This window comes from Pseudorca crassidens, chromosome 12 (genome assembly GCF_039906515.1).
Source record: "Pseudorca crassidens isolate mPseCra1 chromosome 12, mPseCra1.hap1, whole genome shotgun sequence".
NCBI classification, from domain to species: domain Eukaryota; kingdom Metazoa; phylum Chordata; class Mammalia; order Artiodactyla; family Delphinidae; genus Pseudorca; species Pseudorca crassidens.
The window spans coordinates 63,633,362-63,658,637 of record NC_090307.1 but is presented as its reverse complement, the minus strand read 5'-3'; the positions used below and the strand labels follow the sequence as shown (position 1 = coordinate 63,658,637).

The 25,276-nt window shown below is 47.8% G+C and overlaps 1 protein-coding gene across 2 annotated transcripts in view; it reads right to left on the bottom strand.

Annotated features, from left to right (window-relative positions):
- The window catches only part of GNAL (G protein subunit alpha L), a 93,873-nt gene that overhangs the window by 51,579 nt on the left and 17,018 nt on the right, over nucleotides 1-25,276 (bottom strand). The window contains exons 1-5 of one of the 2 annotated variants that reach the window (XM_067699729.1): nucleotides 23,907-24,028; nucleotides 23,148-23,386; nucleotides 22,844-22,916; nucleotides 22,126-22,180; nucleotides 21,739-21,858 (exon numbers count right to left, since the gene is read on the bottom strand). In XM_067699729.1, coding sequence (XP_067555830.1) covers nucleotides 21,739-21,858; nucleotides 22,126-22,180; nucleotides 22,844-22,916; nucleotides 23,148-23,289 — 390 coding nt within the window. In that variant the 5' untranslated portion in view covers nucleotides 23,290-23,386; nucleotides 23,907-24,028. Of the gene's footprint in view, nucleotides 1-21,738; nucleotides 21,859-22,125; nucleotides 22,181-22,843; nucleotides 22,917-23,147; nucleotides 23,387-23,906; nucleotides 24,029-25,276 lie in introns of those variants that run through there. The other variant, XM_067699728.1, reaches the window with a different exon arrangement.

Here is a 25,276-nt window from a genome sequence, read left to right as displayed (position 1 = left end):
GCTCCTGGGTGCACAGCCCTGCCCTCCCTGTACATGGGGGTGAGGCGAGGGGAGAAAATGCTGAGCCGACAAGGAGCAACCCCATCCTGCAGTCCCCAACTCTGGAGGACCTCGCATACAAGGCGGAGTGGGGAGCACTGGCGCGGGGGGCACAGCTCCTAACGCCATCAAAGCCTCTTTAATCCCTCAGCGTTTCCCGCTGAAACACGACGTGCCCATAATTCTCAGGACTCCGGCTCCACCTGGGCTGTCCCACCACCTTCTCGGCTTCCAAAGCGACCCCCCAGCACTTGTGCTGTGCAGAGAGCTTCCCAGCAAGCCCGCCCCAGCTGCCCCGGTTTCCCCGCAGGCCTGGTGGGGGTGGGAGCAGAAGGACAGGCCAAAGGAGGCTCAGGCCACCCTGCCTGGGGCTGGACGACCCTCTGGAGGGGGCGCAGGTGTCAAGCCCTCCTTACGATCGATCCTTGACATTTAATGTATCACACATTCTGTTTTTAAGCAAAAATACTGTCGATGACTTTGAATGAATCAAGACTTACCCTGAATTGTAAATACAAAAATGGCTACAGTAAGGTGCAATTATCACTGTGATTCTGAACTGAAGCTACATATACGTCCGGCAACCCACACCCCATAACCAGAAGTCACTGCAAGTCCACGGCCGCAACCCGGCCCCACCAGGCGCTGAGAACCACACCAGGAGTCTGGTCATTACTGCCCAACCTGGGGGTGCAGTGGAAGCCTCAGGGAGCTTTTCAAATGCACAGATTCCTCTAACCTTCCCCAAGAATTCCTACTCGAAGTCTCCGAGGGCAGGCGTTGGGATCTTGCTTTAAAAGCTCCCCAGATGATTCTGAGGTGCGGCCTGATCTGGGAATAATGCACTGACCCCGTGGCTGCCAAGTTCTCAGGCTGCTTCAGATCTCGAAGGCCTGATTATGGGATCGGCTCCGGGTTTGATCAGGATTATTTATTGGGGCAGCAGGAAGTAAAAAGAAAAGTCTGCAGAAGGCAGTGGGAAACTGGCAACGGCAATGGAACAGGTGCCTAAGTCCACCCTGTGCCTTTATTGTGGAGCCCGCCCAGCGCAGCTGGCTCCCTAAATATGCATGAAAACTTCATGACGTAGAACTGACCAAGGCAGGTGATCTCAAATATAGGAAAACCCAACTGGGTTTAACGTTTATTAGTTAATGATGCTACCTAATGATGCCAAGGTATGAAATGCTCTATATTCATCCTTTACGTCATTGTTGCAAAAAGTCACTAATGACAAAGTTAGGTGATGCTGCAAAGGTCGAGAATGGCTTCCACCCATCTCACTGAATAGCGTGTTGTCACTTCCAGGCACCAGAGCTGTCGCCAGAAAAGTGACGTGTTATCGGCAGAGATTTCAGTTCTAATACTTTTACATCTGAAGGGGGATGGGGAAGGCATTGTTCTGAAATTTGTATGGAATAGACTTTCGCCATTGTCAGGTTCTTATTTCCTTTTGTATTTGTGGAAAGTAGAGATAGTTTTAGACTAGGGTTTAGTGGAATCCTAGGATCTCTTTTTTTTTTTTAAAAACTAATTAATTAATTTATTTTTGGCTGTGTTGGGTCTTCGTTTCTGTGTGAGGGCTTTCTCTAGTTGTGGCGAGCGGGGGCCACTCTCTTCATCGCGGTGCACGGGCCTCTCACTATCGCAGCCTCTTTTGTTGCGGAGCACAGGCTCCAGACGCGCAGGCTCAGTAGTTGTGGCTCACGGGCCTAGTTCCTCCGTGGCATGTGGGATCTTCCCAGACCAGAGCTCGAACCCATGTCCCCTGCATTGGCAGGCAGATTCTCAACCACTGCACCACCAGGGAAGCCCTCTAGGATCTCTTGATCTGTAGCTTTTCATGTGTGTTGGTCTTATCTTCCTACTTAGACCACGAGCACTAGAACAGGGATTATTTAAAAAATCTTTACCCCACCCCCTCACCCCTGTCTGAGCCCCTAACCTGATGCTTCCAGCTTGGCTGGGGCTCTGTGAACATAACTTGAACAGTTTCATTAGCTTGGGCTGTAGAAAGGTGAGCTGAACTAACAAATTATGAAATGATGTTCATAAAATACAAAAAGATTTAAATGGAGACGTGTGAGGATCCATCCCCCTACAGTCTTTAGTCAAGTGTAAAAGAATCATTACTTCTCATCCAGATCTGACCCTCAAGTGGACTCATTTTCAGTGGCAGTTCTAGGGCTCCAGGGGTAGGAGACATAAACCGAGTTTCCTTTCCTTCCCCTTTGACATTCTTCTCTGTATTCAGTTACTTGGGGTCTTCCAGTCATGGCATCTCCTGCTCCGTATTTCAGAACCCTGGGTTCTAAGCTGAAATAGGCACACAAGGCAGCTGGGATCAGCTTCCTTCTCCTGATTTCTGGGAGCCGGCATGACAGCATCCTCACAGGTACAGAATAGCAAAGGAGGGCCACAACCCACTTTTCTCCTCTCTCCTTTTCAGAACAGGGAACAGTCATTTTCTTTCACTTTAATAATTTTCTCCCTTGAGAGAGGAATTCAAACGTCTTTCACTTGCCAGGAGAGTGGGCGGGAGGTGGGTGGAAATCTTTCAAGACTTCAATAACAGCTCGACACAGGGCTGAGCCGGAGGAGGTGCGGGTGCTGTAACCCGTTGGGAGTCAAGACTCCGAATATTTGATATTCTGCTGGAGGGGGACTTACCCCAGGTCTCTGGTCAGAATGACCCTTTATGGCCTCTCATACAACGACTTGAGCCCAATTTAGGAAAGACACATTGCCAGAAAACCAAAACCAAACCAGAAACAATGCAATTCGGTTGTAAATTCACCAGCAGTGACTTCTTTTACCTAATGGGATGAATTGTACACTAGAGAGAGAGAGAGAAAGAAAACCCTTGGAAAGGCTGCATGGGAGCTCACTGGGACCAGGGTTCTCAGTGGGTCCTTGCTGGCGTCGCTGGGCTGGGCTGGGCGGAAGCCCCCAGCACCTGGGCACGAGCGCTGGCACCTCCAAGTGTGGCCCAGCACCCTTGTTTCCTCTAATTGTCAGAGCTCTAAAATTTACCTTGTCCATTTGTTCTACTTGTTGGGAGGCTCAAGGCACACAGCTCGCTCTGGAGCGTCCCAACTGCCCATCTGCCCTACAGACGCCCACCGCACCTTTGCAGAGCCTCCCCAGGGGTGATGCCGGGGAGTGGGCAGAATCCAGGTCCACCTACCCAAGCCTCGTCCCAACTTTCAGCTCCCCTCTCCCCTCTCACCTGTCTACACTCGATTTTCAAATGCCACTGGGGCAAAATCTTGCAAAAAGAAATATCTAGAAGTCTTCAGGGGACTGAAGCTGGGGAAGAAAGGTGCTCCTTTCAAATGGCTGACGGGACAAAAACTAAGCATGGGACAGACAAAACGTATGAATCACAGCAATTCCAGACTTCGGAGAGACTAAAAATGTTACAATATCTGGAACTTTTTCTCTTCAAACACCGTTGTGCGCCTTGTCCTCTGGTCCCCAGTTTTAAATAGCGGCAACTGAGTAATGCTTCTTGCTCATTCCCTGTTTCCAAACTCGGATTCTCTGCTCACCATGAATCACACATTTCCTCCCACTTTTCTGACTCCCTCAAAGACGGACACCCAGGCCCGCCCAGCTCTCAGAATCCGACAGAACACGCACAGCGAGTTCCTTTAAGGCTCAGAAATCGGGTTCTGGCTTTTTCCTCCGCACTGAGCTGAAAAGGAATCTTTTCTCCCCCTATGTATCCTATTTAGATTCGTAACACAGTCTTTTTAAACACACATAGACCAGAGCCAATTGCTGGGCTCAGAAGTAAATGCTAATTTGTATGTTTTCAGTGAATTACTCAATGCCCTAAAAAAGTGCACGCATAAAAGAAAACGAAAAGAACAAAATCGTACAATCTGTCTCTGTTCAAGCAATCCAGAGCCACAGGGCCCTTTTTGGGCAAAAGCACCCAGAAGGGTACGTGTCACACACACGGCGCTAGGCTCATGGCAGCTTTCGATCATGACAGGGGCGTCACTGGGGAGTGTGGTGAAGCAGGTCTCGGACGTACACCTGCTCTACACACAGAGGCCCGGCCGCTGGCAACACCACCTACAGATACGGACGAGGGCCACGTGGCTGACTGTCCCAGAGTCAGGACATGGCGAATGACACGGGAGGCTGAGACGCAGGGAGATGGACTGGAGTCATGCTAAATGGCGGGTACCTCACCCACCGACCTGCAGACAGAGAAGCCTTGCAGAGAAGGTTCTATAGGAGGAGGAGGTTTGCATCAGCATCGGGAGGGCAGACGAGTGTGCCTGCCCCGTGAGGAGGACACACGCTGCCCGGCCCAGGCCGGGCCCCTCCTCAGGGTGTCCCTGCCCACCAGCCGGGGCTCGGATGGCCACGTGGACGTCAGGGTCCCAGTGGGGGCTCAGAGAGGTCCAACAAACAGCCACTGGCCTGCACCTGTCACTAGCACCAACGCTCAGGCTGGTTAAGAAGAAATCACTATGTCCTCTGCCCCATCCTCGGGTCCAGCCCTGTCTGTCTGATGTGGCAGCCGCCACTGACAGGTGGCTTCTTCATCTTGAGGTGTGCTGACGTGCGCAATACACAGTGGATTCCAAAGATTGATTAAGAAAAAAGATGACAAACTATCTCATGAATAACTTCTAAAAACTGCACATTGAAGTCATATGTAGAATATATCACGTTAAGTAAAATATATTATTAAATTTCACTTGTTTCTTTGCATTTTTCAAAATATGTGCCACTAGAAAATGTACATTTACACACGTGGTTTGCATCTGCGGCTCTCACTATACCCCTATTTTCTGTATCTGGTCCATGCTGGCGTGGAGGACGTGCTCACTGAGAAGGGCCGGCCACGGTCTCATGTAGTGATGCAGTTGCTTTGAGATCAGCAGAGTGTCTTGGCTTTGCAAACAGGCAACATAAACATTTGATTTAAAAATGGTTTTCTTCTGAATAGCTAATCGGGAATACCGAGATCAGCAAAGGTGGAGGCCAACCTTTTCCGTATGTTAACTCAATCAATTCAATCCTCATGGGCTTGGGGCAGAGGTTCTGCTGTCACGTCCATTCAACAGAGGGACACACTGAGGCTCAGGGTGGTGGGGTCGCCAGGAAGGGCAGAGCCGGACTCAGGCTCAGGCAGCAGCCTCTCCCCACACCCATTTCTTTTGAATGTTGAAAGTTTAGAATACTTTCAAAATAACCTGGCTTACATTCATAATAAAAAAGAAATGGGACAGCACCCATCTCTGGAATTACTGTAAGAATTACTGCCAGGATGTGATATGAAGTTTCCAGAATGACAGTTACTTCAACAAACACCGATCTTCCCGTGCCTTCTGCACAATAGGAATCTGTTTAAATTTTATTTATTTATTTATTTGGCTGCATTGGGTCTTCATTGCTGCACATGGGCTTTCTCTAGTTGCAGCGAGCGGGGGCTACTCTTTGTTGCGGTGCGCGGGCTTCTCATTGTGGTGGCTTCTCTTGTTGTGGAGCCCAGGCTCTAGGTGCACGGCTCAGTAGTTGTGGCACGTGGGCTCAGTAGTTGTGGCTCTTGGGCTCTAGAGCGCAGGCTTCAGTAGTTGTGGCGCACGGGCTTAGTTGCTCCTCGGCATGTGGGATCTTCCCGGACCAGGGCTCAAACCCGTGTCCCCTGCATTGGCAGGCGGGGATTCTTAACCCCTGCTCCCCAGGGAAGTCCCTGGAATCTGTCCTTACGGAGGAAATACCCTCAGCAGCGTCGTGCCAGCGAATCTTAAAGCACCATCTTCTATCACAAGAAATGCAAACCTCAGTAAAACGCTTGAGATTTAGGATTGTCTTTACTGGATGTTGTGCTCACACAGCCCCTTCGAGTTCATCTATGTAAACTTCCCTCTAAGCGGGAACAGGGCACAAAGAAGAATCTATGCTAATAAATTAGAAAACTCCAATTTCTTTTTAATGGGGACTGCAGGTGAGCAGAATTGGGGAATGACACAGGGCCCTCTTTGCCTTTGTTTTGTTACGTATTTGTTTATAATACAGAGAACACTCTGAGCCCCTCCCATCCCCCGCACCCAGCGTGATGGATAACTGATGTTCACCTTCTGCAGCCCTCTCCTGCTTCCTTGCGCCCACCCCGAGTACTGTGATGCTCATTCTCTTCTCTCTTACAAAAATTATCACAAATATATGTGCGTTGAAACAATACGTACTTAGTTTTGCTTGTTTTTTTTTTTTTTTTTTTTTTTTGCGGTACGCGGGCCTCTCACTGTTGTGGCCTCTCCCGTTGCGGAGCACAGGCTCCGGACGCGCAGGCTCAGCAGCAACGGCTCACGAGCCTAGCCGCTCCGCAGCATGTGGGACCTTCCCGGACCGGGGCACGAACCCGTATCCCCTGCATCGGCAGGCAGACTCTCAACCACTGCGCCACCAGGGAAGCCCAGTTTTGCTTGTTTTTGAACTTCATAGAAGACTACTGTATTCTCTATAACCTTTCATCACTTCAGTTCTTCATTCACCATAAAGACACGGAGACCCACCCATGTCGTGATGCGGGTGGGATCCACTGCTGCTGCACCCGCCCCCCTTGGTCCCCGCAGGGTCTGTGTCCACTATCCTATGGATGGGATGGGCTGTTCCAGCCTTTGGTTCTAAGAACAGTGCCACTACGTTTCCTGTTATACATTCCTCACGATAACACTTATTAATTAAAACAAACTTAATTCTGAAATCCACTGTAATCCCTGCAGTAGCCAGAAATCTCCTAGGTTTTCCTCAAGAATGGCAGAATAAAGAAACATCCAGTACCTTGGGAATTCTATCATGTGCAACTCAGAATTTCCTTTCCATATTGCTTATCAAATAGAGACTTTCAGTCACTTTAATTATATATACATATATATATACATATATACCACAAAGGACAAGGTTTATCTTCAAAGAACTCAGTAATTTGTTCATTATGTAAAATGATATATTTTTTAAGAATTATGTAATTAGCCAAGGAAATGTTTACAACTGTTCTTTTCCTTTTTTCGAAGCAATATGATATTTAATTTCCCACAAAATGCTGTATTTTCTCCATTCTGGATGTACTACAGTTATAATAATAGATTTTGGGGGATGAGGGGGTGTATGGGAGGAGAATGCTGTCACAGTAAATGTGCATAGCTATTATAAGACACATGGCAATTTCAGAGATTCCACATTTTTAAAGGTGTATGGTAATAAGGCTCCCTCAATCCTGGGTTAGGCTCCCTCAACTCTGGCTTGGGCTCCCTGGCTTGGGTGACACAAAGGAAACTTCAGAGTTGTTCAGAGCTGTACATCAATGCTTAGGCATTTCTGAGTCCACTTTCTTATGTATAGGTCAGGGGATGCTTAATTTGCAGCGACCATGGATGTGGCATGTTGAAAAGATGCCTATAAGAGGAAACGTCTATAACGAAAAAGAAAACATATTTTCCCTACACTTAAACCCTAATTTGAAACAGCCATAAAAAGCACTGAGAAGTTTTAGTCATTCACTGGTTGATATTTAAAATTGAACTTGTAGAATATCCATCCTGCGGTCCCAGGCTCTGAGTTGGTTAAAATGACAGACACCTGGAGGATAACACCTGTCATCAGTCCCTTAGGCCTTGGGGTGACCCAGGTCTTACGGGCGAGGAGTGGGGTTGGCAGCAGTGTGTACATCAAATTGGATTTCCTGCTAATTTTTATTGTAATTCCAAGTCCCTTTCTGGTTCTCGTATTTCAACTTGGCCAACGGTAGTAACCATGATGATTCACGGCTATTCTGTTCTTTAAATTACCGAGCCTTCTCATGAGATCTAATTCATTCTCAGACATGAAGCACGTATTACCGTCCCCATTTTACACACGGGAAAATTCAAAGGCAAGTTGGCTAAGAGACTGTGTCTGGCCAAGAACTGACTCAAGTCCTTTAGATCTTGGGCTCGCCGTGCTGCACCTGACTTCACTGGGGCTCGTTGGAATAATTCTGAAAACTGTTTGGGGAGAGGCCCCATCCTTCCACTTACAGCTGGAATATTTTATTTTAAAGAGCCAAAGAGGCTCCCATAAGCATTGACTTTTTTGAAGACCTGAAAATACTTAAAGTTCCACAGTTAGCACATCTTAAATGTGACAAAACCTTATCCTTTCTAAAATATCAGGCACATTATAAAAATTTTTAGATATTTTCTCTAAAAGATGGGCTTACATAATAGAATTCAAATATGTACCAACAGCACACAAGGATAAATACCTGGCCAGGAGGGCATGGACGTGACTATGCAAAAATCCCTCTACTTTAGGGACTGGACTCAAGTTCCTATAGAATAATTTCAGGTGTCAGAGTATGAAAAGAAGTTTAAAAAGTTAAAAATAGAAACTTACCACAGAGATTTTAGATTTTTTTGATGTGGACCATTTTAAAAGTCTTTACTGAATTTGTTACAATACTGCTTCTGTTCTATGTTTTGGTTTTTTGGTTGCAAGGCATGTGGGATCTTAGCTCCCTGACCAGGGATGGAACCTGCACCCCCGGCATTGGAAGCGAAGTCTTAACCACTTGACTGCCAGGGAGGTCCCTATCACAGAGATATTTTTATACTATGCCCGAGCAATGTAACACGAGCCATCTGAGACCCCAAGGAAGAGTATAAACCAAAAGCCGGGAAGAGGCCCTAATGGGGTGATGATCCACGTTCTAATGGCCTATTTAGTTCATAAACAACAACAACAAATTATTAGAGGCGTCTTTCACCAGCTCAGGAAGCTGCACGACGCTTCTTCAAGGGAGTAGAAAAATAACCCTGGTTGATACTTTCCACCTTGATTAATTAATTGACCGCACAGCTAAATGTTTGCAGTATGATGCAAGGGAATGAACAGAGCTGCAAGAGTGTGCCCGTGGAAATGGCCAACTTGCAGTGAAAGTCGGGTGAATGACGTGCCCTTCGGGGCAGGACCGTGTCTTGGTCACTGGGATGTTCCATTTTCCAGGTCACCCTAGCCTTCACCCAGGAGGCCTTCAGGAAATTCTACTTGAATGAGTGAATGATCCAATAATTTCCAACTTTCATTTTCATTCACTTGCATTTTTGCTCCTAAGAGAACTGAGTGGCCACCAAAGCTGACTGTTTACAGCACCACTAGAGGTGGACCAGAGTGACTCCAGAGAACACCCTGTTCTTCCAGGAAATTTCCCCTTTCCAGGCTGCTCCGAGGGGCTGCACGTGGCCTGACCAAGCCCCCACCCCTACACCCTCAGCTGGAATGAGGCTGACCCAGCGATCAGGATGGACCAGCAGTTCCCGAGCCCAGGAAGGCCACACAGCAGGCTCCAGAGTCAGACCACCGGGCTCCAGCCCCGACCACCTGCTCCCAGATCCCAGCTCTGACCCTGGACCAGTCAACCGCCTTCTCCGAGCTCCTGTCTCCTGAGGTATGCAGGGAGGATGACAGAGATGCTGTGACCACTGGATTCAGGACAGGATGTGGCCTGAGGGCTTTGGGAGCTGAGGCCTTATTTTCACTTGTATCAAGCTGATTGACCAACATCGCCAAAAAAGGATGAAAACCGAGGGGGAGAAAAAATTTTTTGATAGGCTTTTATGTATTTTAAAATCCCAATTTTGTTTTTCTTTACATTTTTATTCTAAACTATGAATTTATCCCAGATCAAAACGTTTTCTGCAGAGTATAGTATTTTTGACTCTGCCCATGCAACCCAATCCTGGAAAAGCTACAGAAGAGAGGCCCCTGCAAACACCACAGCCAGACCCGTTAGTCAGAGGCAGGCTTGTTCTGGGACCACTCCCAGAGGTGCCGTCAGACAGGGCAGCCTGTGTGCAGCTCGGACATCCAACAGCGGGGACGGTCGGGCTCCATCCCAGCCTCATGGAGGCTCCCGTCTCCCTGCTCCCCAGGGCCCTGCTGGTCTCAGGAATCCAGCAGGGACACTGAGAGCTCACTGCCATCCTCAGGAGAGATGTAAGGTCTCAACTCTCCTTTCATCAGCAACAGGGTTCTCTGCGTGATTTGATGACAAAATCCCTGAGTGAAGTTTCCAAAGCTTAGCATGTGGCAACATCTCAGAAGGCAGTGTACATACATTTACAAATATCACATGAAAGGGCAACCAGGATGACGGCTGACGTCTGTTGGACGTTTGCAGCATCCAGACACAATCTCGAGCACTTAGATGCATGACTGTACTGAATTCCCGTCACAGTTTCATGAGACAGGCATCATTATTACTGACCCCATTTTACAGATGAGAAAACTGAGCCCAGAGATGCTCCTCAACTTTCCCAAGATTGCAGGAGGAGGCAGAGACGGGACAGGAACCACAGAGACTGCATCCTCAGACACAAGGTTGAGGAACTTTTACTGTATCCACCAGAATGATTCAGATACAACGGTTTTTATATAATTATATATGTCAAGCTCTTATGATTAGAGTTTTGGTACGACTCTGCTTCCTTTCTTTTCGAAAAAGAGCCTCAAGAAAGGACACCGAGCTGACTAAGGGAATTATTTCAGAGACTTGTTATGCAGAGAGCATCCTGTTTCTCTCCCACCCCAACATACACTGAGGCTCTTTTGGGGTGATTTCACACAAAATCCTTTAAACAGACTGAGTGAACCTGTAGTTGTTACAACTGTAGATAAGCAAACACATTACATGTTTAGTTACCCAAAATTTGTGGCTTTGGCTAAGCCAGCACTGAAGGCGCAGGAATGAGAGGCACCAGGTGGGGAGTGGGCATGGGACACATGAGCGCATGGCTTCGGGGGGGGACACTGGCTTCAGGGGGGACACTGGGGCTGCCTCTCATCTCACGGTGGGGGGTCTCCCAGGAGACGGGGCTGGTTGGAAGGTTTCTGCCCAAACACAGGAAGAGACCTGGGATGGGAGGGAAGCACCTCAGGGTTGGCGGTGGGGGTGACGGAAGTGACCAGAGTGAAAGGCAGCCCTGAGGAGGGAGCCCAGGACTGAGAGGACAGAGCTGGGCCCCTCGGGGGCACCCGCCACACAGATGCAGGGCAAGGGACCAGGCGACCGAAGGGACCGAGGCTGGCAGGTGGCACGAAATCCACAAGGTTGAACCTTATGAAACGGCCATGTTGTAGGTCAAAAATGGCCACACGTGGGCAATTTCTTATGTTTCTGTTGAACAGATCATAAAGCTCCTCTGTACAAATGTGGGTCCGACCCACACACGGATAACGATGGTGAGCAGACCGCCTTTGGGGGTCCGAAGACTGTCGCTGTCCTGACCCAACCTCCAGGGCAGCACGCCTGGGTGACACCGCCCACAAGACTCTGTGCCGGTCTACAAAGTGAGACCTGGACCAGACACCCTGAAGTAACGACCAGCTGAAAGGCCGAGATTCAAGGAGCAGCCGCCAGAGTGTAGACAAGGGGCACGGTCGACACCAGGTGGCCTGCCAGGTGTGCCCGACCCAGGACCCGCTGACGCCGCTGGGGGCTCCAGGGGGCACAGAACAAGGCTAGAGGCAGAAGCCTCACACGCTCACTCTCCCAGACTTCTTGGTAAAGAGAACCAAAGAGAAGCATGGCTAGTAATCTAGCTTGAATACTAAGTAGTTTCAAATGTACTCTCCATGCAATCAACCAGAACAATGTAAGACAATCTTTCTATTGAGGCACAACCATTTAAATGCCTCCGAATTCTTTTCTACTACCGGCACTGGTGCTTTTATTTCTACCATAATAGTCATACTATGAAATGTTACACTGCAGTTAGTGTAAAAGTCTCCAGCTGAATTACCTAAATATTAGCTTCATGAGGGCTGGGACTCCAAGACCATCTGGCCATGGTACTTCTGCAGGGCTAGACTCTCTAATTCTTCATATGATGTAGGGATTTGGGAGACGGACCCCTTGGATGCATCCCCCACTGTACACTCTGGCCACACTGCCCTCTGTCCCCGGTCGCCCTGTGGACCTGTCCACAAGTCAGTCCAGGCTCCCCTGGGACCGAGCCACCCAAACCTCACCAGCAATCCCTCCTCCCCTGCACCCATGTGCGAACCTTGCCTAATTATTTATTGAACGCTGCATGCACCCTGTTATTCCTCACAGACATGCAGACGGGTATGCATTCACACTGGTAATTCCAACGCCTAACACGGTTCCTGACACATATCAGGCCATCACTGAAAAAAAATCAAATAGGATGCCTCTTTAGATAAAACGGATGCAGGCGGATTTGAAAGATTTTAACTTCTAGCGAATTAGAGGAATTTATGTGATGATATGGATATGATGTACTACTTACTTATAATTTTTTAACCGTAGAAATGAGAAACATGGATGATAATCTCTATCACCTAAATTCTTTCAAGCAGCTAAAGATGCCAGTTGGTGCCGTTTGAGTTTCTTTGGGAGGTGATGACACAGTTTAACAAAGAAACAAATCAAAATACAATGGTTTAAGAACTATTAAAAATACCCTTAAAAATTTAATACTGAATACTTTGAAATGATATGCCATTATTTACTATGTAAAGCAATGGGACATTTAGACAATGTCTAAAATTCAGGAGAGGGTTTGGGAAACTAAGGAGCAGAGGCTTGGGAAAGTGGTGTAGGAACCCCCTAGTAATTTCTCAAATCAGCCAACTTGTAGTAAAAGGTGTTCTTCTGGGTAATGAACACACTACTGTGGATGAGAATAAATGATGATAACTCCATAAATCCTTTAACATTGTAGCTGATAAAAATGAAAGCTCAAATACCAATTGTCATTCTTCTACCAACACTCATCTGATTGAGTGTGCCAGTTAGTTTGGGGGTCAATGTCCCACCTCTGTAATGCTCCATCTCCCTTCAATACACACCTCTGACTTGTGCTGGGTCCTCCCCACCACGACCCTCAGTTCTTACTGCTCTGCTGGTGACACTATTACTAGCCCAGGAAGCCCCTCTCCCCCAGGGCATGGTCACCAAGCCTGTGGTCTGAGCACCTGTGGTTCTTACGGGTCTTCTTCCCTGAATGGGTACAGAGTTTCCAGTCTACCCCACAGAAGGTAGCCTGACATTACAGGATACTTTATTGTTCATTAATTCTATGTTACGTATTATATGTTACAGATGTTACACATTACGAACATGTTGTTTCTTCATTAAGTCGTAAGTTTCTGGAGGTGAGAAGTCATAACTCAGAGTTTCTTAGTGTAACTCACGGTCCTAAGTGTAGCACTGAGCACATGGCAAACACGTGATTTTCGAGCACGTTTTCAGAGTATAACTATATGCCACATGCCGTGCCAAGCAAGGGGAAGAGACTCCCACACCCCGTAAATGCATGTTTACTGGCAAAACTCAACATGACTAGTCATGATGTGAGCTTCAGATAAAAGGACAGGCGTAAACGTTAAGCATTTGGAATCATGACACATAATCTGCTTTCTAAGTAACTCTAGCCTTGTTAGTTGGAGGGATTTAAAAGCGGCCAATAACTTGTTTCTTTAGTTATTCTGATCACTCAGCATTAACTGGGTGCTTACTGAGTGCTCAGGACGGACCCTGGCAAATCACTATTTAAATAAGGGCAAATATACAGCGTGAACACTGTGCTCTCGGGAGTCTGAGCTTTTCAAATAGAGGAAGAAAAATCAGCAGGTGGGTTTTCAAGGTGGAAAGAGCCAGAGCTGGGGAATGACCTGCAGATGGAGGAAAGCACGTCGCACCTGGGGACACTTGCCCTTTTCAGAAGAATAGGACATGGAAAATACCTTTACGTATTTTTAGGGCTTTCTCTCGGGCAGAAACTTCCAATGAGGTCTGTGAAAGGAAGCTGGGTGTCGGGGGAGACGGTGTATCCTAAAGCCAAGGTGGGATGGGGTCAGACCGAAGAGGTCACCCACCACACAGAACCCAGAGGTAAAGTGGCCTCCCGTGTCCTGCTCTGCTTGACTGTGTCATTTGTGGTTCCCTCCAAGGATGACACCTGCAGCTTCTGCACTTTAAAATCTCAGTATTTTATGGATGCCTAATAAACCTCTCTTATTTTCGTCACCATCCACTCGGGCATTTTGTCTCGGCATCAAAACAGTTTCAATACAATTTACTTTAATGTTAAATGTTATTTGAAAAAATGCTTACTTGGCAGTTCAGGCTAGATATTTTCTCCATACTGATAAGATTAACTGCAATGACATTTTATAACTGACTATTTGCTATGAGATCAAAATATGTTTAAAAGATTGCTCTTCGAGGACCCTAAGTCGATCTTACGTCACCTTGGCTGTCTCTGGGGACGACACGTGGGTGCCTGGGGGCAGGAGTGAGGAAGGACTTGCCATTCTTTCCTATCTTTTGGATTTTGTGCCACACACAGACACTTCCTATTCAAACAAATACAAACACAACTTAAAACATGAAATTGCTATGTGCAGTGAGAACGTTACATGTGAAGTTGATTTAATTCAATCTATATGCCGTAATAAAGGACAGGATAAAAACTGTGTGGGATTATTTTAAGAGGTGAAGAAAAACCCCACATATTCATGGATGACATTCTCATGAAAAACTAAAAACTTGAAAAGTCAGTGTTTCAAAGGAATCTTCTCAGGAGCAACTTCATTTTTCTGCTTCTGAAAACCTCATGTACCTGTGTCATAAGCCACGTGTGTTGACTCACTCAAGCCTTAATTTGACACAAGAAGATCAACTCATTCTGCTCCTTCCTCCGTTTCCGGAGAGATAGATGAAAAGGTAAAAACGTTTTCTCTCAGAGTTACATAAAACTGCAAAGGTAAGGAATATTACGCAGGCTTAAAAGGAATGAAATAATGCCATTTGCAGCAACATGGATAGACCTAGAGATTATTATATTAAGTAAGTCAGACAGAGAAAGACAAATACCATATGATATCACTTATATGTGGAATCTAAAATACGACATGAACTTATCTACGGGACAGAAACAGACTCACAGACACAGAGAACAGACTTGTGGTTGTCAAGGGGAAGGTGGGGTGGGGGAGAGAAGGACTGGGGGTTTGAGATGAGCAGACGCAAACTATTATATATACAATGGATAAACAACAAGGTCCTACTGTATAGCACAGGGAGCTATATTCAATATCCTGGGATAAACCATAATGGAAAAGAATATGAAAAAGAGTATATATATATATATATACACATACACATAACTGCGTCACTTTGCTGTACAGCAGAAATTAATACAACATTGTAAGTCAACTATACTTCCATAAAATTAAAAAAAAACTGCAATGGTAAGGACAAAATGCCCCATTACTATGGTATTTTTAATGCCAAATGCTTCTGAAAAGTGTAAGTGTCCTCAGAAGTGAACTTGGCTTTGGTAAACCTGATGACAAACTTCCAATACATCCAAATTTGAGGGGAACCCTGACAACAAAAATCTCACACTTTCAAAGGATCTAAAGTTTCAGTGACATCTTCTCCAAGGAATTTCAAAAAAATGTTGCCTTACTTTGTAACCCTTAGAGTGTATTTTCTATAACGAAAAATACTTTAGGGAAAATGTGTCTCGTGGTTTCAGCCCAGATTTCTCGCCGTGAGGGTATAGAGGAGAGGATGCTGCTCCGAGTGACCCTCACAAACTCTGATTGTTAACAGCATGAATGACAAGCTTTTTATCATACGCAAGGCAGCACCAGGCTCCACACTCTATTTACTTCTCTTTATGGGATTTAGAAATAATTGAAAGAATTGTCAACAGCTTTCCCTCTTAAATATTTATTGTGGATGAAATTTATTAGTGCGCTAAAATGAGAGTGTGGAAGTTTTGAAAAGAACAGGGTGTCTACACAGTCTCAAAGGATATTCCCCAAACGTACTCATGAGTTACAAGAGGGGGAGGTAACTTTACAGAGGAGAAAGAGGCAGACCCCACCTTCACTAAGTGACCAGAGTTAATGTCCCCAACCACTGGGAAGGCCACCAGACCCTGCATTGGATTATTGACCAGGTTTACCAACGGAATTATTATTATTACTATAATTTCACTATAATTATTGGGACAACTGGTGAAATCTGCATAGGCATTGTATTAATGCTAAATCCCCTAATTTTGATAACTGTGCTTTGGTTATACAAGCGGAGGGCCTTGTTTGTAGGAAATACACACTGAAGTATTTATGGGGAGCACGATGGCTGCAACCAGCTATCAAATGGCTCGTAAAGGTGTGTTTTAGTATAGACAGGGCCAGAGAGCAAATGTGGCCAGAGGTTACCTCTTGATGAACCTGGGTGCGGGGTATGGGAGTTCTTTGTCCTACTTTTGCATTTTGGGGGTAAGTTGAAAATTGCTTCAAAAAAAGTTATTATTTATTAGGAATATCCCTTATGATAATATTTCAAAGAAGAAGATGGAATTTTAAAAAAGTATCTTCTGTGAAGCCCTAGTGTGACTAATTATCTAACTGGGATATTTTACTAAAAGGACAGCCCTTCCTTTCCCCAGCACAAGGAACGTGCAGGACGGATCTAAGCGCTAACTGTCTGAGCCACCCTCCGCCTGGCAGCGTTTGGACAGAAGCCATGGGAGTCCTGGAGGCAGGTCTCTGATGGAGAAAGCGCCCCCTCCCAATTCAGACCAGCCCCTGAGCACATTCCAGGGGCACAGACAGAGGGCGGCCCCTGGATGAGGTTTTTTTTTTTTTTTTTAATAACTAGAGAACATACCCTAGGACATTTTAAATATTTTATTTACGAAAATTCAAAACGGGTAAGTGTCCTGAAAAGACACCGGCTCTGGAAATGGGACATTTTGGTGTGAGCTCCCTGTGGGTGGGGACCGGCTCAGCCCCCATCACCAGGCAGCACAAGGCAGAGGCGTGTGGGGGAGTGCTCGGTTGGAAGAACAGCCAGAAGCTTGTTGGAACTTGTGGCAAAACTGGGTGGGACCTGGAACCCCAGGGGCAAGGTGGAAGGTCTGACCGAGATCTGAGATCTCGCAAATACGGGTGCGTCCAGGGGCCTCAGAGAACCTGTGGCCGGTGAGGCCACCTGGAGGGCAGGACAGAGGCAGGCAGAGAAGGTGGCAAAGCAGGAGGACCAGGGCCGGTTTAGGAGAATCTGACTGAAACTAAGGTGCAGGGAGAGGAAGAGGGCAGGGTGGGACTTTGCAAACTATAAGGTATTGGCTATTCTGGTCGACTCTTTGGTCATACTTGTTGAGAAGATTAGACTCCTGGATGTGTTAATATCGATGCGCTAGTCCGGGTAGCTTGTACTTCTGACAAGGAAGCAGGGTACCTGAGTGCTTCCTTAGACAGTAAGTCCTCTTTCCTCTTTGTATGCTGTGGCCTCACAGCACTACCCTGGCGTATTGGAATTTTCTGTTTATGATCTGTCTCTCACTATATGGCAAGACCTTCTGATTCATCGCTATTCTGTGCTCCTAACACTTAGCAAAGTGCCTGGCACATACAGTGTCTCAGTGTTTGGGGGCTGCTGGTGACGGAGACCAGGCAGGGGTTACCTGGGCGGGCTCTCACCTGGGCTTCTGTAATCTGAGAGGCAAGGATCACCCCTTGGGGACAGCTGAGACACCCCCAGGCAGGCTGGGAGGCGTTGGGGACACTGCTCAGATCCAGCCACGGGTCTGATCTGGGCCCAGGTGGTCTGGCTCTGGCGCCACCTGCCACCCCACCCCCTGTGGTTTCCGACGGTGCCTGGTGGGGTCCAGGGCAGATGCTGGGGGTCCCTGTGGGGCTGCGGCCTGGGCGCTCCTACCTGACTTGTACGGTGGGCTTCCAAGGCTTTTTGGGGTGGGGGAGCGAGAGGGTTCAGTTGCTTAAAATATCACAAGGAAAACCACTAGCCTGGATGGTGTGAATCAGGATTCTGCAATATACTCCCCAAAGGAGGGGCAGCTGGGAGCCACCGGCGCTGGCACCTGGCAGGGCTCCCAGCCCATCGCCCTCTGCAGCGCTGCCCCAGGAAGCCCAGCTCCCACCCTGTTGTCCGCCGAGCGGGAGGCCTCTTGCTCCAGGTCACAACTTGCTCTGAAGTGGAGCCAAGGCCCACGGTGGGCGGGCAGGCTCCCGGGGAAGGCCAGGTCCACTCTGGCGAGCTGGCCTGCACCCCAAGCAAATGTTTGCTGGGAAGAGTAACGCCTGCTCTCCCGGTGTGTGACCACATGCGATTCTGATAAACGTTCACTTAGGAAATGGGTGGTGATAACAGAGTACTGACTGACCTGACCGCTTTCACATTTCTCACTAAGCCTCACTTATCCACTGACCCTTATAAATGCCAACAAAACACACTTTTAAGGGAGTTAATAAAATAACCACATTTTGGGAAGAAAATACCAAATGAACAAGTGAATACTCCAATTTAATCCGTCAGTGATTTTGTCCAGTATTGTGCGAAGAGTTTTGGGAAGTGCGGGGGCAACCACAATATTTTCCCACTTTGTAAATGATCAGGTGATGTGCGTTCTCTCAGGACCACCACCTGAGCCTGTGTATTTCCTACTGCTTCCCGTGTCGATGGGCTGGGTGCACAGACGGGGTGCCGTCCCAGGAAGGGGTCCCGGGTGGAGCCCTGTCCAGAGCGGAGGTGATCTGGCGTGCTCATGAGCAAAACGCTGTGAACAGGCAACGGCCAGTGAGCCATCCCAGGCCACCCAGGCTGCCCCGGTGTCTGCCATCCGGACTGTCACAGGAGTCACCTCTTCCTCCCCAGAGCCCGTCTCCGCCAAAGGCCAGAGCAACCTTGATAAAACACTCAGGTCACGAAAATCCCCTCTGAGAGGGCTCCAGAGCCCTTCCAGGTCGGGACAGATCAGGCCTAAGAGGCCAGTGAGATCTGTGGCCCTGATGCTGGCCCTGACTTCCCCCGGCACCATCCCCTAGGCAGGCCACCCGCCAGCCTCACTCTTCTTTCTATAATCCAACTGAAATTCAAGTAGGAGGCAATGTAAAGAGTAAACCCAAGTGTGACATTCTTAGAGGAAATTCTTAGGATTCTACTAAGATACTGTAGATTTTTCATTATAAAGAATAATCTCACGTAGAATCTCAAATTCTTAATAATAAAGAAGAATCTTAAACATTCTTCTAAGTTTTCCTTCTAAAATTAAATAACTCTGAAATTAACTTTTAATGATAGGACATATTTGGTTCAAAAATTGTTCTAGATCTACAGGAAAATAAACAAGATCCTCAAGGAATTGGGTTGCGACACAGACTTTCTCAAGGATTTAATCCAAAATAAGTACTAGACTTAGTAAATTCGTGTTATGTTTACTACTGAAATACTTGAGTTAGCTCTACTTTTATGACTTTTACAATACACATTTTCTTTAAACAAAAGTTAATTGTCTTCAAATGTACCAAGTGTTATTAGTATATAAGTCAGAGATTTGTCTTAATGTCACTCTTAAGGGGATCATCAAAACATAAATTCAAGAACTATTTAATCTAATGATATAAGTGATGAATATTTCAGAGTACTATAGAATAAGTGTTACTGAAAACTGTGTGCATATTAAAACACAATTTTCAGGAAGAAAGTTATATATTAGATATTAATTTCCTCATTTATATAAGTGTAGGCTCAGTTGTAAACATAATCTCACTTGACATGGACAGAGACACATATGACAACAGAATGTAGGTTTAAAAACTACCAAAAAAAGTATTACCTCTGAAAAAGTATTATAATTGCTTTTGCATCTGCTGGTTCCCAATTCTCTTTTATTTTATTAATAGTTAATTACGATTTCCAATAATCATTTTTTTTTTTTTTTTTTTTTTTGCGGTACGCGGGCTTCTCACTATTGTGGCCTCTCATGCGCAGGCTCAGCGGCCATGGCTCACAGGCCCAGCCGCTCCGCGGCATGTGGGATCTTCCCAGACCGGGGCACGAACCCGTGTCCCCTGCATCAGCAGGCGGACTCTCATCCACTGCGCCACCAGGGAAGCCCCCGATAATCATTTTTAAGTTGCCTCAACATAGCTATACGAAAATACATGCCTTCAATGCAAATGGTTTCTTCAGTTTTATTTTTTTAATTAAAAATCATGCTATACCTCAAAAACACATTTGCAAATTAGGCGCTTTGGATTCCTTAGTAACCCAAGTGGGAGTTACTGGATTTCAGATAGAATCTGGGAGCTTTTGTCACATGTGAGTTTGTCATAAACAGAAGAAAGAAGATGTGACAGATCGATACATCTCGATGCTAATTTCTCTTTATATGCTAAGAATAACTTTTCCCTTCATCAGAACCACATAGGAAATGTTTTATTATGACTTTTAGGCAAGCATGCAGGACAAAATTTAAAACTCAAATACATGTCTATAAATGTGTAAATCTGAAGTTGAATAAGAACAACCTGATTTCAGCTAGGACCTTGCAGTCTTGGGTGACTTTTCCAATATGTAAATCATCACAGTGAGCTGGGAGGACCCAGAGCTTCAGTTGGCTGAAGCAAGGCTTTGGCCCCCCATCGTCTCCTTGAGCCCCCTCCACACCACTCAGTTAAAGACACAGTTAACTAAAAAACACTGTGCCTGCCACGCCAGCTGGCATGGCCCCCTTTTCTAGGTAGTTCACCACCGCTACCTCTGTTTTTTTAGAAATTCTAGGCTATATTTTTTAGAAATTCCCACTGGCTATATGGGAATGCTTATCAGAAACAAAAATCACATGAGAGGATGCAAAAAAAAGCTTTAAAATGTAATTCTTATCCGCCATCTGGATACAGAGCCTACAGGGCAGGTGTGTTCTACTGAAGGGGAGGGGAGGGGGCACATGGGCCCATCTGTCTTACACACTGGGTCCTGCATCAGCTTCCCTCAGAAAAGAGGATTCTGAGAATGAAAAATGTCTCAAGACCACCATGCCAGGCAGTGGAGACTTTGAAATACTGTTTTGGAGGGGTACACATGCACACACACACATGCTCTCTGGGCACAAAAATGCCCATTTTTGTTAACAAAAATGATTTTCTGAGAAATTGAAAAACTATTTTCTCCTTCAAGACATGTTTAATCAAATTACCAAATAACAATATTTTAAAGAAACGTACGTCCACCAAACAAGAGAAGACTAATATTCATAACACCCTTTCGCATAAGCAACATTGCCATCCAAGCGATTAGAAAAGCAGCCCTAAATCCTGCAGATCTGAAGTAAATCACATTTTCCCAGGATACAGTCAACATTCAGAAGTAATCCATGTATGACCTACAGCTGGCATGCGCCTCTCATTTGAGCTGAAAGATGCATGTCTTTTAAGAGTGAACTGAATTCTGTTCTATTACTCCCAAGGATGCAGTCACACACCATAAAGCCTTTCTCTCTGCTTGTGTAATTTCTACTTTTTTGTTATCTGGGAAACGGCTTAATTGTTGATTTAGGAATACATAGAGGAAAAAGTACTACCAGTATTTCTTAGAGGTATGCTGTCTCCCTGATCATCACCCCCACCGATATACTCATAAAAGCATTTCTTACAATCTTATTGTCTTTAATATTTTTAACATGTTAATATTTGGGTATGGAGGGAAGCACTTCTCCTAAGCAGAGAGCTAGATTTTGAAGAAAGTCAAAGATGAAATAATATTAACGTTGGTTCTCAGTAAGCCACCTCGTTAAAAAACTGTTCCACCGTGTACCATTTAAAATATTTCAGTAAGGATTTACTTACCTGGGAATATTCAAAGTCAGTGATGGGGGCTATGCTCTTGATATAGTCTGATCGAAACTGGTTTTCTGGGTTGGCCAGTGGAACTGGGGGAATTATAGTACTCATCGCCGAAACAATCGTCTAAAGTGGAGTGAAGGAAAAAGATACATGGATAAATAAACCATTTAGGCTCCATGTGTGGTAATCTAGCGCATAATTTCTGTCTACGCAGTTTGAGGGAGCAGAGGGTGCAACCTTACTACTGAACAAATATTAAAAGAAATTCCTGGGATTTCCCTGGCAGTCCAGTGGCTTCCACTGCAGGGCGCACGGGTTCAATCCCTGGTCGGGGAACTAAGATCCTGCATGCTGCACGGCAAGGCCGAAAAAAAAAAAAAAATTCCTTACCACAATAGCATCCTTAACGTTTTTCCGGATGTCCAGAATTTTCTGTTTCTTCTCCCTGTATGAAAACAGAATGGTTATTAATTAACTTTACACATTGCCCCAAATCAGTTGAGTGGGATTTTAAATTCCCAGCTGCAGGGGGTCTACAATGGTACTACCTGAGGTCAACATTAGCCCCAGGACAACAGTGCAAAGTTTTTTATGTGGAAAAGGAAAACATCCACCTTTACTGGTTTGGACTCTAAACAAACGTGCACACACCACAATCTCTAGACAACAACACAGGTTTTACGTAACATGGCAAAATCATCATGACTATTGCATATAAACACTACAGGGCTACACCTGTAAATATGTTTTATTTGAATCTATCCATATGTTGATTGAAATAGATGCAGACAAATGATATAGAGAGAAGTATACATAGACACATTGGTTAAGTGTGCTCAGCGCAATATCAATAATGCAGATCAATACCACAAGAGTATTTAATAAATCATATATTGTTATTTTATTTTGATGTAGACACTGCCAGAAGAAAGATTTGCCTAAATATGCCAAATTCAACAACTTACTTCTATATCCGCCCCCCCTCCCCCAAAAGGTCGACTCAAAGATCAAATTAACTGTTTAGAGAAAACACTTTGGGGAGGCCGGGAAAGCAGTGACAAAATGTGCATGCAGTTGGGAAGCAAACCCGAAATCGGTCATTTCTTACTCGGGATTAAATCCATTGACGTGCAGGATCCTCATTTGTTTGACGATAGTGCTTTTCCCAGACTCACCAGCCCCTACAAACAAACAGAGAGAATGCTGTGATCTGTGGCCGAGGACCGTAGCCATCTCTCACGCCTACCGAGACTGAACTAGTGTCCTGCCCCCACGCGGGCGTTTCCAGGTGCGCTCTTGCTATCTGCGGGGGCGCGGGCCCTGCCTGCCCGGCCCTCTCCGCGCTCCAGGCCGTGCGCCCCGGGCCATGCGCTCCGCTCGGGCCGTGCGCCGCCGCGCACCCCCCGCCTTACCCAGTAGCAGCAGGCGGTGAGTCGCTTTGTAAGCCAGGCGCTCCTTCTGCAACTGCTTCTCGATCTTTTTGTTGGCCTCACGTCTTTCCTTTTCATCGACGCCCTGGTCTTCTGGCGTCTTGCTGTTGCCCAAACACCCCATGCCTGACCGCTTGCGTGGACGTCAGGCGCAGTTAGGAATTGCACAAAAGTGGAGAGTTGTAGGTGTGTGTGGATCCTGCGGCGGCCCCTCTTCCTCGCTGCTGAAAGAGATGCTCAGGTCTCTCGGTGTTTTCCGATCGGAACAGGCGTTTCTTCTCCCTCCCCCTCCCCGCGGAGAACTCTCGAATAAGAGGACACAAGGAAGACGCGCGGAGCCAACTACTTTTTAAAGACACTTGTTTAGAATTATCTGCTGGATAAACAGCAGTGAGCGGAGACGGGGCCAAGGGCGGCAGGACCGCCGGAGCCAGCTGGGTGGCGCTGGCCCTCCCCTCGCCCCGCGCCCGATGCGCTGCCCGGGGGTACCCCGAGCAGGCACGCTCGGCCCGGTGCCCGGGCCCCGCCGGTGGCGGCCGAACGCGGCGCGGAGGGACGGAGCGCACCGGGTCCCCGCCAATAACTGCGAACACCCGCTGGCCACCCGCGCCTCATCCCGGGTCCGAGCCCCTAGGGCCTCTCCGCGGCGGGGTGGGGAGCCGGCTCGGGGGTGGCCAGGCCGCGGGTCCCGGGGTCTGGAGGGGTGGCGGCCGCCCTCGAAGGGCCCCCGCGGAGGCTCACCCGCTTGCGGTCCGGACGCGGCGCGCGGCTCCCTCGCAGCCCGAGCGGCACTAGGTCTGGGCGTGCGCTCCCGGATCCCGCGCCGCCTCCGGCTCCCAGCGCGCGGGGCCTCGCGCATGATCATGCATATTCTATCAGGGGGAGGGTCCGTGCCGGGCTCGGGCACCCCGCCTTCCCCCGTTACCGTTCTAGACGGTTCCAGCGCACCCACGCCGCCTCCGGCAGCCTCCTGTGTGCCTCCCGCCCCCGGCTCTCTGCGCGCTCTGAGCAGCTTTGCTACTTTTCTGGAAGACGCCGTGGCCCCGAGCCTGGCACCGCTGCCAGAACCAGTGAGGGCGGCTGCTGGTTTCCACCTGTTGAGCGGGTGCCCGTCGCTCCCCATCCGCGCTGCTGGACGCGGGGGGCGCAGAGCCGTGACCGCGGAGGTCGCCTCCCGGTACGTCGCTGGTACCAGTTTCGGGTCTCCAGGCCAGGGGCCCTGACGCCGCCGTCAAGTCCCCACTCCCCTCCGGCTCCACCGTATTCCCTCACGGTCATCGCGCCTGGCCTCCTGCACGGACCGTGGTCTCCGCCGCCCCTGCCCCTGCGCCCTGGGCCCCGCGGGCCTCACCCGCCTCCCCGCTCTCTTCTCCTCCCTTCTCTACGGATTGTTCCGTCGGGCAGACAAACACGTTCCGTCCCATTTGACGGCCCATCCTACAGCCTCAGGCCCTGCGTCAGCCCCGCCGTGTCCTTCTGCCCACAGACCGGCTCCGAGTTAAAACCAGGATCTGACTCCCTTTGCCATTCCCCACCTCCCATTCACGCCTCAGGTCCCGGCACCTAGCTTCGGCCCACCTGCTTCACTGAAATACTCTCACGGGGTCATCAGTGGACCCCCGGGGTCAAACTTCATCCAGGAACTGTGGTCTTTACCATCTCTGACCCTCCTGGAGTCTCTCCGGTCCTTCGGCTTCCCCGACGTGGCCTTTGGATTTCCCGCCCACTCTCTACCTGGAGAGGAGGCTCAGACCCAGCACAGCCCTTGTCCCCTTAATGCCCTGCCCTCGGGGGCTGACTGCCTCCCCCATCCTCTGCACACGCGGCTCTGACGACGGCCACACAAGACCTCCAGCCCAGCCCACCCTCCTGACCACCAGTGCGGCAAGCACACCTCCACCACCGTGCCTCCAGGATCTCCTCCCCGTGCCCACCCACACCTCCAGCGCGCTCCTCTCTCTCTCTGTGAATAAGGCCCCTGATTTTCCCAACCAGAACATGGCAGTCATTCCTGACTCCTTTTCCTTCTTGCAAACCCAGTTACCGTATTCCTTTGGGTCCGTTTCCTAAACATCGTTCCTGTTCTTTCTACCCCATCTGCTGTTGCCATG